This window comes from Eptesicus fuscus, chromosome 18 (assembly GCF_027574615.1).
Source record: "Eptesicus fuscus isolate TK198812 chromosome 18, DD_ASM_mEF_20220401, whole genome shotgun sequence".
Taxonomy (NCBI): Eukaryota; Metazoa; Chordata; class Mammalia; order Chiroptera; family Vespertilionidae; genus Eptesicus; species Eptesicus fuscus.
Genome location: NC_072490.1, coordinates 36,735,193 through 36,748,931, shown reverse-complemented (window position 1 = coordinate 36,748,931; position 13,739 = coordinate 36,735,193). Strand labels below are relative to the sequence as shown.

Here is a 13,739-nt window from a genome sequence, read left to right as displayed (position 1 = left end):
GGATGGGGGGGAGGGGATTGGTGCCCCTACCTCCCATTGGTGGCCTCTCCTAATGACACCCAGGCCTAGGGAACAAGTGGGAGTATGAGATGAATGTTGGGCTTCCCTCAAGATTCAGGATGCCCCTTTGTTTCTCCTTACAGAACACTCTTTTAGGGACCCCGAGTGGACAGTACTTACAATGGCAGGAAGATGTTTACACACAGAATGACAGGGCCCAGTGTATTTGAGGTGGGTGGAGGACTTGCAAAATTTTAGTTTACTGGGAAGAACAGATGTGAGAGAATAATCAGGAAATTTTGTTAAAAAAAGAGTGAAGAGTACTTATCCTACCACATGATAAAACTTTATAACATATCCTACCATATAATAACACATTCCATAAAGCAACAATAATTAAAATTATGTGGCTGGTGCCAGATGAGACACCCAGAAAGGGAATAGAAGGTAAATTCCGGAAATAGACTCACCTCTAGCTCAGCTATCAGTGTATGGTAAAGGTGACATTTCAACATGGTTGGGGAAAAGAGTGGCTATTCACTAACTGGGATACCCAGGATAAAACAGGTCCAGAGTCCTTGCATCATTGCAGTCCCTGCCATTGGTCTGGTCTCAGAAGTGGGACAACCTCCCTCTTGCCAACTCCATGCTCTGGTTGGGACAAGGGGCCCAGGGGCTATGGTGAAGGGAGCAATCAAGGCTGCTTCTGATTTAGGGAAAGTGCTGCCTGAATTGCGTAAGGAAACCCCGAGGTTTCCTCCCTGCCCACCTCCAAAGGTGACTCTACAGCCCCAGGGGTCATTGAATGGGCCCTCGGCTCCTCCCTTAGCTGTTAGGGGAGACAAGTTGGTGAGCTTAGACCTAGAACTGAGTCTCCTCCTGGAGCCCTTGTCCAGAGGACAGAAAGGAAGCTAAGTGGACGGTGCAGTTATAGAAAGAAGTATTAGTTACAGGATATATATTTACTATATTCTGTTTGATGTGTTTTTTTTTGCCTTTTTTTTTTTTTTTTTAAAACCACAGACATTTCAGAACCACAGTGCGGGAGTAAGAAGAGTCAGCAATTGAAAGCATTGCATAGTATTAAATGAACAGAGACGGTGAGTTCTTTATTTACAATTATCGTCTAGATAAAAAAATTCATAAAAACAGATGAATGGTCATAAATTATTTACCCCCTAATGGGGTGAACTGCCAAACGTACCCCATGCTGCTAGATATAGGACACAGAGTGCAAGCTTTATGTACTACAGTGAGTTTTGACAAACCCAATCATTTCCTGTGTGTGTGGATGTGTGTGCAAGTGTCAGAGGGAGGGTGTGTGCATGTGTGTGTGCGTGTGCGTGTGCGTGAGCATCTGTCATTCCTGACAAGAAAAGACCAACCCTAACGCGGGGCATTCTCGGTAGCTTCCATGGCTCCCTGTTCCCCCAGCTATGATCCACTCAGAAACCCCTCCTGTTTCCCTTGTGTCCTGGCCCCAAATAAATAGGGAGCGTGGTGTGCAAGGGCAGCTTTCCCAGGGCCATGGAATGAGGTCAGGGGCACAGGATTGGAACAAAGAAGGGGGGAGATGGAAAACCTTGAGAAAGGAAACTACGAAATCCCCACGTTCCCAGGCTGCCCGACATTTTCCATGTGCAGGTCTTTCCTCTCTCGGTAGGCAGGAGAGCAGTGGGCTGGCTTTTGGTGGTGTTAGTATTGGAATCCAGTAAGCCTATCTGAGGGCTGGTCACCCCTTTGGGGGTGCAGTTTCCTCTGCTGGGTACATTCAGAGACATTTCTTCACGACATTCAGGCGATGCTCTTGCGCAAAGAAGGTCCTCCTTCCAGGAAGATTTTGCCAGGTGGGATGGGCTGACTTGGGGTCCCAAACCCTCAGGTTTCTCCAGATGCAGGCCCTCCCAGCTGACTATGGCTCTTTTCCCGAGTGGCTCTCATCTTGTGTGTGGAAGAATTCTCTGGGCCTGGAGAAGGGAAGGGGCTGGGCTGATGCAGAGCAACTGTGGGGAGGGTCATTATGAGGAGTGGATTTCACAAGCGAGGCGGAAAGTGTTTGGTTTTCCTTGAAGCATGGGACGTCATCGATCATGGTATTCAAAATGTCTTTTGCACTGTACAAGTTTATGGAAAAAGATCGTATGCTGAAAAGTCTCAAAGCAAACTTTGTATTAAATACAAAAGTTCTTTTATGAAAAAAGCTGATACCCACAAAGTGCTTAGCAGTTAAGAGGCTGACATACAATTAAATAAGCTCTTATTAAGTGGGATTACTAGTGCTGTAATTGTCTTGAGGGAAAAATAACCTCCTCTTCTCACCTGTGATACTGTAGGGTTTCAGAATGGCTTTCTGTCGGGAAAGCGACTTGCTGTTAAAAGGCTACAGTATATATTGCGACTATAGGAAGACAATTTGGTTTAAAAATCACACTGAATACATCTCAATATACACATCATAAGGTTTGTTCGGATCTAAATAGTGCAGAGAAAAAGGCTATTCTTCTTCAAAAATAAAAATAAGAGCAGCAAGCCATAATGATCCTCATCCAATACACCAACAGCTCAAATGCTGCAATTAATAAGGAAACAAACCTCTAAATTACTAACTAAAAAAGAAAATCAACACAATAGCATTTATAATATTGCAACACTACCTCAATCTCTATACAGACAGTGCCAAAGAGAACCTCTTCTCGAAATGCTCTTTGTAAACCCAAGTGAGTTTCATTGAGAGAAAAGTCTTCAACAAATGCTCTGCTCCGCCATCCTTGGGCCTGGATGACCCTTAGCGCTCCAAGCCCAGGAACCCTTCTCTCTCCTCTCCCTTTGTCTCCGGAGCGAGGTGTTAAAGCCCTCAGGATGGGTACTTGGTAACTTTTGGCTTCTGCCTGAGCCTCCTGTGGTAGTGACATTGTTGAACGGAAATAGCAGGCAAAAATCAGAGCATGGCTATCGTAAAACATCAAGGATGCAATCCAGGGAAGTGTCTGTTGGGCTGAGCTGTTTTTATAGCATCTCAGCCACCAGTGTTCTTAAATCATACAAATAGCCAAAGACATTATCTACAGGTTTGTAAACAAATTACATTCTTCTTTTAGGACATAAATAAGTTAAAATAGAGCAATTTAAGCAGAAACAAGGCAACATGCCGGCAAAGAAACTTTATATATCCATGTATATATATTTATATATATATATATTTTTTTTCTACCTATCTATATGGACGTATACAGTCTTGAGTAAGTATACGTTGATATAGATATAAAGAAATGGATATAACCTTGTGAGTGTCTATGAAGTTCTTCGGTTCCATTGGTGCAAATCTACTAGGCGAGTTAAGCTCTGCAATGTCAAAAAGTTGTTAAATTAACCTATACAACTGAGACCATGCTTTGCAAGCATTTCAAAAATTCACAGACCAGTGGATTGGATAAATAGTCTCAGAAAATAGTCTGTTTGCAGTTCCCGCCTAAGAAAACAAACAAAAACCCTCCCCAGCCCCCCAAAACCAAACAAGCGGAGGACTGGAAGTGTACAGTACATTCATGCAGGGGACATGGCGGCTGGGCGGGCGCATGGCTGGTCCATGTGTGGGCAGGAGCCAGGAAGGGCTTGTTCTGGGAAAATCGCTCACGCCCTTAAGCCCTGGAGGAGATCCCGCCCCTTGCCTCAAAGTGAAAAAGAGTTCAAACAGCATCACAGCCAGAAAAAGGGTCTGTTGGGTGGAAACGTTGGTTTTCTCGCCAGTATTTGGTTTCCTGTTGTTGCTCCGTTGCTGCTTGAGTGAGTTGGGTGCCTGGATGGGTGGGTGCCCGGGAGGTGGGTGGCGGCGGGGTCCTCAGCTAAAGCGACGTCTCCAGGCTGTGGATGGGGCTCCCTGGACTTGAAGAGGTAGCTGATTTGCTTGTGTCGGTCGTCAGGTTGATCCCGCTGTCGATGGCGCTGTTGTTCTTATTGAGCGATGACGGCGGGCTCGAGTTCTGCTTGAGCGCAGCATCTTCTTCCAGGTCGGTGTCATCGATGAGGGGGATGTGGGGCTGTGAATCTTCGATCCGGAATTCAGGATGAGCCATGAAATTATGGATGGAGGTTCGAGACTCAGGCTTTTCTAGACCTTCATAGAGAGAGCTACGGAACGCCTTCACGACGCGGATCTGCAAGGGAAGCGCAGGGGTGAGGAGCAGTGCCCTGGTGTGTGTAGGTGTGTGTGTGTGTGTGGGTGTGTGTGTACTCTGGGGGGCTTGGAGGAGGGGCAGGTGGGAGAGGGGTTAGGGCACAGCAAGTGGGTGGAATCCATAGTCTCGGGGTGTTATGAGCATGGACAGGAGAGGGAAGATTGGAAGAGGGGCTCAGGTTATATGCATCCATGAGGTTTTTTAACATTGCTTTGGTTTTGGTCAAAAACCACAATATTAGGACAGGAGGAATCAAGGCCCATCAAAGAGATGATGGGAAACTGGTCAGAGGAAGCATGGTCCACTCTGGCGGGCACCCAGACCTAGGGAGAGACTGAGCCTTGTTAACTTTAAAGCAGGTTCGACCATGCAGCAAGGTAACGGGGCCAGGTGGGAACAGAATAGGAAGGAGGAGAGGCTATTTTAAAAAAAAGTAATCTTAAAAAAAAAGACCCCACACGCAGTTAAGAAACCATACCACATGGAACAGATAACATGTCATGAACAGAAAAGGAACAGAAAGGAGAGACAGATGGATAAACCGGGATGAGAGAAGACACACGAGGGCCAAACAGAGAACTGGAACGTCAAAACGAAGGCAGCAAAGCAAACCAAAGCCAACTCAGGGCTTTCTGGGGTGCAGAGCAGAGGCAGCCAGAAAGCACAAAGGAGCCGGCGGACGGGTGACATTCGGGAGGGGAGCATGCCACGGTGGGGGTCAGGAACCACACGGCACACACGGACAGACACACGCTACACTTGGAAGCCTGGACAATGTGAACGGAGGTCGTTTGTACCCAACGTTTCTTTCCTTCATGCATTTGGGAGGTAAACACTCGAGTATTGACTCAAAGCCCTGGCCAGCCATTGTAGTTGGCTTTGGGGTTCCTTAATTTGATATTTTTATTTGTGCCTTGAAAACACAAAACCAAAAAACGAGGCCAGAATCAGATGGTCAAGCCCTGCCCTGGGTGGGGTTCTAAGGGGGTGTGGAACTGAACTCAAAATAGCAAGTTCTTTCGTTTTCTGTGTCTCAGTTGGAACCTGCGGTTCTCTGAAGAATGGAAGGAGGTGGGGCCTTGCATCCTCCGGGCTAGTGGGAAGAGCACTGGACCTGGAGTCTGAGTCCTAGCTCTGCCACTTCTGGTGCTTGACAGTGGGTGAGCCACACTCCCTCCCTGGCCATCCTCTGTCCTTGCAGGGTGCAGAGAACAGGACCCTCACTTAGAAGAGAGGGGTCCCTCCTCTGGACACCTAGGAGGGAGAGCCATGACTGTTATCTCAAGAGACTGAGGGGACTTGGGACAAAGGTTCTTCCCTCTCTTTTCCCAGCCCGCTTCACAGTGGAGCAGCAGCAAGGGGAGTGCAGTGGGGGCAGCATCAGTGCCTCCAAGGAGCAGAGCCTCAGCCGAAGTGGCTGTGGTCCTGAGGGCACCCTGCATGGCCTTCCCTGCAGATCAGTGGCTGCTCCCACACCAGAGGCCTCTGGGGGACAGAGGACGGGCCGAGTAAACCCAGGGGCAGCTCTTTGGGGGGCAAAGTGGGGAAAGCCTGTCCATGGAAATGAATTCTCTTGATGACTGTGGCTGATGGTTTCAAGTGTCACAGCTCAGGGTTTATTTCACTTTTTCATAGGGGAGTCTTTCTAAAGCACATCATATGCTCCTCTGACTTTTAATTTAGAGTACACAGAGAAGAAGTGGACTTTGCCAAGAATCTTTTGGTCTTGTGTAAGATCCCACAGTTTTTTTTTTTTTTTAAAGTTCTAGAAATGAAAGAAAAAGAAAGAAACAAAATAAGAAAAGAAAAAAAAAAAAAGTTCTTTGCCCAGCCGGCATGGCTCAGTAGTTGAGCATCGACCTATGAACCAGGAGGTCATGGTTTGATTCCCGGTCAGGGCACATGTCCAGGTTGCAGGCTCGATTCTCAGTGTGGGGCTTGCAGGAGGCAGCCAATCAATGATTCGCTCTCATTATTGATGTTTTGATCTCTCTCTCCCTCTCTCCCTCTCTGAAATCAATAAAAGTATATTTTTTAAAAAAGTTCTTCTTTGATGTCAGCCATCACTTACTAGTTCTGATTTTTCCTTGTCTTCTCAAAAGCATCTCTGTCTTTTTTTTTAAATGTGCTGTTGGCTGAGGACTCTAGGGAACCCTGTCCACTGCTTTAAATAGGAGGCTTCAGGTGCCGAGTGAGAGCCAGCCCGACGTGGTGCATTAGTGCTGGCGCTCCGTGATGGCTATTTGGCTGCCCTGAGATTTCTTTCTCCCTGGACTCCATATTTGTGGCACTGTAGAGATCATTAATATTCTGATGTCTGGATAAGTAGTGGGCCATTACACCACTGATTAAGTGCAAACAACAAAAAAGGTGTTGCAGGCCTCAGTTTTCTGATCTGTGAAATGGGAATACTAATTATCATAGTAGCTGCCCAGCCGAGTGCCCAGAATGTTCTGAGGCTCTGAACTGTAATAAGATTCCAACCGGAGCCCCTGGTGGAGGAGGAGGGATGGTTGCAGGACCCTGTCTTGTGACTGACAACGCAGAGGGGACAACACACAATGAGATGCAGGCCCCTTGCCCTCCCCCTGGCATGGAGACAACAGAAAGAATGAACTGCTCTGGACAAGACTGTGGGGACAAGACTTTTTTGGGACACCCCGCCACGGCCATCTCAAGTCTTCACTTCGGTTCTCTCCGCGGCTGAAATGGAAAAAAATATGGGAAGAAAAAAAGCTCTTCCATCTCCCCTTCTTGCCTACCCTGAAGATGGGGTTTTGTGGTATGAGCCGCATGGGGCGTGGAGGGAGGGGAGAGGTTTCAGGCATTTTGGTTTCATCAGCACAAAGGGAGCAGGAGGGCTCTGAGGAAATGCAGAGGCCCTGGTCTGCGATGGTTCGACATACTCGAATGTTTACCCGGCTTCAAGGAAGCCAAGAGTCTGGGATTGATTCACATTCATTTCAGGCTCAAGGTTAAAGACTCACAACCTCTTTTAATTTCACTCTCTCTTGCTGAACTCTGTGTCCAGGGTTCTCTAGCCCTCTAGGGAAACAAACACATGGAATATTCAGAAAGCAGAGAGGTCTAGGGTCCCCCCGTCCCAGAAGCAAGCCATTTTTCTTGTCAACCCAAGACTGCACTAAACTAGTTACCAACATGCTAACGAGAGGTCCAGCTTTCTTTCCTTTCCTACGTCCCTCCCCTAAGAGATGCACATTCCTTGCCCTAGCAGTCCTCAGAAGCGGGGTCTGGTGGGGGTGGGGTGGGGTGGGGGGGAAGTGGGAGCAGGAGAATCCCTGTCTAGAAGGAGCAGCGTCCAGAGAGAGTGGCTGGTCTTGGGGGTAGGCGTCTGAGGTTCGTGGCCTGGCTGGTTTGAAGAAGCAGGACTTTCACTGATGAACACGGAGCCTGCTACAAACGTGCTACGTACAAAGGTGGCTTGAGATGGGTTAGGAATTTGAGAGGAATAAGGCAGAGGAGTTGTGCAACTTGGCCTTGGATCAAAGAGCTGAATGCTGGTTTGTCCTTGATCACCAGTGGGAAGGTCCCCTTCTCCCGTCCCTGCCAGGCTGGGGAGAGTCAAGCTGAGAAACAACTCCCCTGGGCTTGGGACCCCGAGGATTAGCTCTTTTTGCTGGAGGAGGCTGTGGGTGTGAGTGCTGGTTCCAGAGTGGAAATTCAGCCTCTGTGGGCTCCAGGTCTGTGGGCTTGTCTGAGAAGTGCTATGGGGTGGCAGGAAAAATGAGGGACTTTGCTCTCAGACCTCTTGCCACTCACTTGCTATGTGATCTTGGGCAAGTCAGTCCACTTCTCTGAGCCTCAGTGTCTTTTTCAGTTAAATGGATGTATTGGCAGATCCTTCCTCCTCCTATTTCAGTTGGAGGCATATGTGAAGTGAAGGATGTAAGCAACTGCTTGGGAAGATGTTGAGTGAGGCTCAAGGATACGTCAGTAGGGTGTGTTATTAAGTTTCTGGGGGTAAAAACAAACTCATTTGTGAGTAAGTCAGGAGAAGAAAGCAAGAGACTAGGCCAGAGTTCCTTCCTGAACATTCCAGATGCCAGTCGGATGGGACTGTCCTAGTACCACATGCATTTTGTCTGCCTGGGGCCCTCCATCTCACAGTGGTGCTGGGGGAGGGATGTGTGTGGTGGGGGGAGCAGGTTCCTCACCCCGATGTCATGAGTCAGAAGTCAGTCCAAGTACAGAGTGCCCTGCCCCTGGCCTTTGTAGCCAACTCTTGATAACCCAGGGCACAGTGGTTTGGCTCCTGTCAGAGCACACAGACCCCAGCATTTTCCATGCAGCATGCACATGGCCACCCTCCTCTGCTGGAGAACCCCCAGGAAGAAGACACTGCTGAGAGGAGGTGGGAGGCAGCCACCGATTCATCTCACCCAATCTTACTCCTGGCCACCTGCTGCACACCTCCCCATGGGAAGAAGGCCTCTGGCTTCTGAAGGGCCCCTGCCTGGTGTCTAGGGGGCCCTCAGAGACCTTGGAGACCAAAGGATGTGACATTGTTATAGAAACTATTTCAGTAAAAGAGGAACCAGGGGTATTTGTTTAGAGTTTGCATTGTGACTATGTTGACCAAAGTGTGTGCACTGAAACCACAGAGGTTGCAATAGAGGGTAGGAATAAAAGATTCTTAAGGAGGCATGATTCCTGGGGGAGAGGCAAGGTGGTGGCTGGGGGAGGGAGCTGTGCCTGACCAGCCCCTTTGAGGTCTCTGAGAGAATGAAGGGTCAAGGGTCAAGGCTTAAAGGCTCCTTTTTTTAGAGAGAGTGGAAGAGTGAGGTAAAGACAGAGAGAAACATCGATGTGAGAGAAACACCTTGATTGGTTGCCTCCTGCAGGAGCCCAGACCAGGGTCTGGGTGGGGAAGAGCCTGCAACTAAGGTACGTGCCTTTGACCAGAATCAAACCTGGGACCCTTTGGTCTACAGGCCGATGCTCTAATCACTGAGCCACACCGGCTAGGGCACAGGCTCCTTTTCAAAGGCTGTTCCAAAGTTGGGGTCACCCTGGGATAAAGGGAAAATTGGCTTAGAGATAGGAAGTAAGTGGAGGGTGGGCAGAAATGGGCATTTCTCTGAAGGAGAATTGCTAAGAACTAACTGTCCCAAGACCAGCCTTATTGAATGGCTTTATAAATGACAGAAGAAAAGATGAGAATTCAATTGCTAAGGTTTGAGATGACTGAGCTCTTTCTTTTAGACTGAAAGCTAAGGGGAGGGGATAAGCCAAGGGAAGACTTCCAAAGGCTGTGAGGCAGGAATGTCAGAACGGCTCTCTTGTGGCCAGTGCAAAGTGCCACATTTCAAGAAGGAGGCTGACCCAAGATGGGACAAAGAACTAAGTGTGCACTCAGAAGCTAGGCTTCTGGCGGTCAGAGCCAGCCAGAGGGATGCAGGTGTCACCGGGAGGGGTGGCAGAAACCAAAGGAATGGAGTCTTCCTCAAGTGGCTCTCTAGGCCAGAACACTTCTGGTCACGGAGCAAGGTCAGAGCTAAGCTGATGCAGAAGTAGGTCAGCTGGGTGAGGGCCTCTCACCATGGGGAGGGCTCTCTAATGCGAAGGGGAGAGGATGGCACCTCATCACTGGCTCTGGTTTCCTGCCCTGAGAAAGCCTGGCAGTGATTTCCTAGTGATACCTCATGGGAATGTGACTCTGGACACCATCTGCTCAAATAGGTCTGCACATCACCTTGGCTAGTCTGGCCTCCTCATTACTGTGGTTCTGTGCTAATGAATGAATGAACAAGGAGGGGCTTTCCCACCTTTTCTGCATCCTTCCTGTCATCATGCATACCTGGTAGGACTGCATCCACTGAAAGGTCATGGGACATGAGCATATGCCATCAACAGGCTCTCTGTGGCTCATGCCCCCTGCCAGAGGGCTCAGATGGCATAGTTCCCACTTAGCATACAGGTCCTCTCCTGTGCAGTGTGTTATGGGTGCTCTGTGTTTGGATGGGGGTAGAGGCACCTCATAAAGTATCAAGAGATGCCATCTGGAGTCTATGCCTCCTCAAAGAAGTCCAAGGGCTGGCGAAGGGAACACATCGGGGCCATCTGAGAAGACCAGAACAGGCTCCCTTGCAGTTTGGAGACAAGGAAAGGGAGGAAGGTGGTAAACAGACTACTTATTTGTTCTGAGATCTGAGGACATAGGGGTTCAGAAAGATCTAGACAAGGCCAGAGATGAGAGACCTAGGTAGAAAGTGATGGCGTGAGGTGACGAGCTCGGCAGGAGGGAGGTGATGGAGGGGGTCAGAGGCCCAGGCTGTCGCTCAGGTAAGGAAGGCAGGAAGCCGAGGGCTAGACCAGATCCCTCAGGGCCTCCAGCACCACGCGAGACCTGAAGCTTGGCCCACTGTTTTCTACTTGAGGTCAAGTTAGGGGCCTTGTCCCTTCTAGGAAGGCATCAGACCTTGAGCATGCAGGGAGAGTGGTATGAGGCAGCTGAAGCTTTTAGGTGTGCAAGGAGAGAGGGCAGAGTGTTCCAAACCACTGGGCTGTAATCTCCTGGGACCCCAGACAGACTATGACCTCTGACCTACAGTGACCACTCCCTTCGCTGGACCTCACTGTGACTGACTGTGACCCCTGAGGGCCTTGACCCACAGTAACCCGTTGCCTGACTGACTGGAGACTGTGATTTCCCGGCCAACTCTGACCCTTGTCCTTGTGAGCCAGCTTTTTGTCACTGATATGACCCTAGACTGACTGGGACACCTTGTGCCTCCTGGCTGACTGCTCCCCCTTGGCTGCTGCGACCTTGTGGTGCAGGGGGACATTTAATTACCGAAACCTTCCTGGCCGATGATGATCGTTTGACTGGTCCAGACTTATTGACTACTTGTGACCCTCACGACCCCTTGAATGACTGGTTGTAACGCCTGACTCTGACCCCAGCCGACTCTGGCCCACCAAGAGACTGCCCCCCATCACTGGCTATGGTGGCCCCTCAGCCCACTGGGCCTAACCATGACTGGCTGCCCCCCAGGTCCTTGGTGTCCCGGCCCCTGCCCGCCTGCCCGCCCGGCGCTAGCGTCGGTGGTGCCCGAGGCGGTAAGGATTCACACTCACGCCCAGCTGCAGCAGGAGGAAGGCTGGTCGGAGAGGAAAGAGCATTGGACAACGACACGTGACTAGGGCTAGAGAGATTGGCTACGTCCTGGCTCTGGCTGGTGACGGAGGACTGTCTCCGCAGGGCCCCCTGAAAGGAGGCCCCGCTCTTGAAAGTATTGACTACTTCAATCTGCAACGGAGGAGAGAACGAGACAAGTTGCGAGAAGAACGAACACAACAGCTACACGACTGACAGGCGCAATGCCACGAGAACAGCCGCAGCCACGGCAACAATGACGACGTCACTGAAATCAAAACAAAAAGTACCAGACACACTCCAAGGCTCTGAAAGATGTCTGCTCAGTTCAGGCCCATCTGTAGGCCCAAGGTCCCAGGGAGGACCCCAGGGCCCGGCCTTTGCTCTGCTCCAGTGGCTCAGGGGCCAGTGGGCTGGGCTGGGGGTGATTAAACATGGTGTTTGGAAGCAAGAGGGGTGCTTAGTGCCACTTGGGGCCAGGGTTGGAGCCTGAGTGGTATGGTGGGGGCTCTGGGTGGACAGACTTTGGCCCAAATCTCAGCTATGCCATTTACGAGCTAGGTGACTTTGGGCAAGTCACCTCTCTGAGTGTAGTTTCTTATCCTTCTGAAGGGGCGATGCCACCTACCTGGCAGGGTATTCTGTGAGTGGCAAGCACTTGGCCCGTGTTAGTGTTCCTTAAGAGCCAAGCTGGATAGGCACTCTGTCCATTCAAGAAACTACAGTCCCGGTGTCCTGCAACCTGGAGACCTCTGAAAGGCTCTGCGCCGGTTGGTAACAGCCATGTGCACTGAGAGCGGCCCGGCAGGCGGGGTGCCGGGTTCTTGCTGGGGAGGAGCCCAGGCTGCATCCATCAGGTGGCTCTGGGTCTGAAACCTGCCTCTGTCCCCCACCCCAGCTCTCAGAAAGGGCTGCCTCCCCTTTAAACCTCAGTCCCCTCTAAAACTGGAGGAGGCTTACCTTCCTCTCAGGGGGCTGTGAAGGCCAGTGAGATGATGTTTGGGACAGCGCACTGTGGGTGTGAGGCAGCCCAGGTGACCTGTTCGTTATGTTTATTAAATGAAGTGCTAGGCCACCAGGCAGGACGCAGGTGGGGACTCTGCAACACATCCCAGAGTGGGATGGGGTGGGGGCCATGAACTTGCCAGATGCAGCTCTCCCAGGTGGTCTGGGTAAGAGACTGACCCTCTCTTAGTTACATAGGCTGTGAAAGCATGATGCGAACTATAACCCCAACCCAGGCAGAGGGGCTGGCTCCCCTGAGAGCCTGCGGTGTGTGGTGGGGGGGCTGCACATTGTAGCACCTGGCATGTGGCAGCCATGCAGTCTCTGTGCTGGGGAAGAAACACGTGTGCTCTGCAGGTGTCTTTGGCATGCATGTGTGTGTCTGTGAGTGAAAACCAAGCTTTGCTTCCCAGAGCTGCCTGAAAACTCGGAAGCCCACTATGGAGGACGAGGATGTGTGAATGTGCATAAGCCCCGGACCTCACAGGTCCTGGCCCCGGGAGAATTTGGCGCCAACCCTGGCCTGAAGCTGCCATCTTGGCCTCCTGGGGACCAGTCTCCAGCGTTGGGCTGTCCCTTTTGGTAGCTGCCCTGCAGCTCTGATCCCAGTCCCCCCAGCAGCCCTGACTAGAGTCCCTCAGTCCCCTCAGCTCTTGGGTCAACCCCTCCCCTGCTCAGGGGTAACCCCCGACACCCCAGTCCGATCCCTTGCTGGCCGAGAAGGTGATGTGGAACGTTCCTGAGGAGGCCACTGTTTCTTCAGCAGCCAGTTGAGAGTGCGTGCGAGGAATGAGGGCGTACAAAAAGCTGGTGAGGTGGTGTAAGCAGGACCCTGACCTCTGGGGCCCTGGGAGGTGGTATGGAGCACATTCACTCCATCACCTGCCTGCCCGGCCAGGCGTGGGCCCAGCCCTGGGAGCCTCCTGTACCTGGGTCTGGATCCGATTCAGGCCTCGGAACCACAGGATCTGGCCCCGCCTCAGCTCTCGCTCGGCGTGGTCTATCTCCTCCACGTCCTCGTTGAGCTCCTCCTCTGGGATCTCCTCCTTCTGTGTGAGCCTGCCTGCCTCCTTGAGGAACTTGAGCCTACTGGTTGGGATGGTGGCGATGACCTGCAGGGGATGTGGCAAGGTCAGGGCAATGGGGGCTGTCCCTCAGTCAGCCTCCTTCCCTCCCTGCCACCCCCTTCTTGCTCTCCCAATCTCCCGCTTCTCTGACCCAATTACCTCGTTACATGTTCAGCTAATTAACTCATCCCAATTCAATTTTAAATCGCTTATTAATTTGCTTTTCAATTCATTCACTCATCCAGAGTCAGGGGGGCACAGTGGAAAATCTTGGCTTCTAGGAGTTGGGCAGATGTGACTTTGAGTACACCAGACCTTCCTGGTCATGTGACCTTGGGCAAGTCCATTAACCTCTCTGAGCTCTGGTTTTCCCAT

The 13,739-nt window shown here is 50.9% G+C and overlaps 1 protein-coding gene across 3 annotated transcripts in view; it reads right to left on the bottom strand.

Annotated features, from left to right (window-relative positions):
• Positions 1 to 3,287: 3,287 nt before the first annotated feature.
• Positions 3,288 to 13,739, bottom strand: part of ATP2B2 (ATPase plasma membrane Ca2+ transporting 2) — a 130,164-nt gene continuing 119,712 nt past the window's right edge. The window contains exons 21-24 of one of the 3 annotated variants that reach the window (XM_054729772.1): positions 13,227 to 13,409; positions 11,270 to 11,445; positions 7,166 to 7,220; positions 3,288 to 4,154 (exon numbers count right to left, since the gene is read on the bottom strand). In XM_054729772.1, coding sequence (XP_054585747.1) covers positions 3,843 to 4,154; positions 7,166 to 7,220; positions 11,270 to 11,445; positions 13,227 to 13,409 — 726 coding nt within the window. In that variant the 3' untranslated portion in view covers positions 3,288 to 3,842. The remainder of the gene's footprint in view (positions 4,155 to 7,165; positions 7,221 to 11,269; positions 11,446 to 13,226; positions 13,410 to 13,739) is intronic. The other 2 variants (XM_054729773.1, XM_028127286.2) reach the window with 2 other exon arrangements.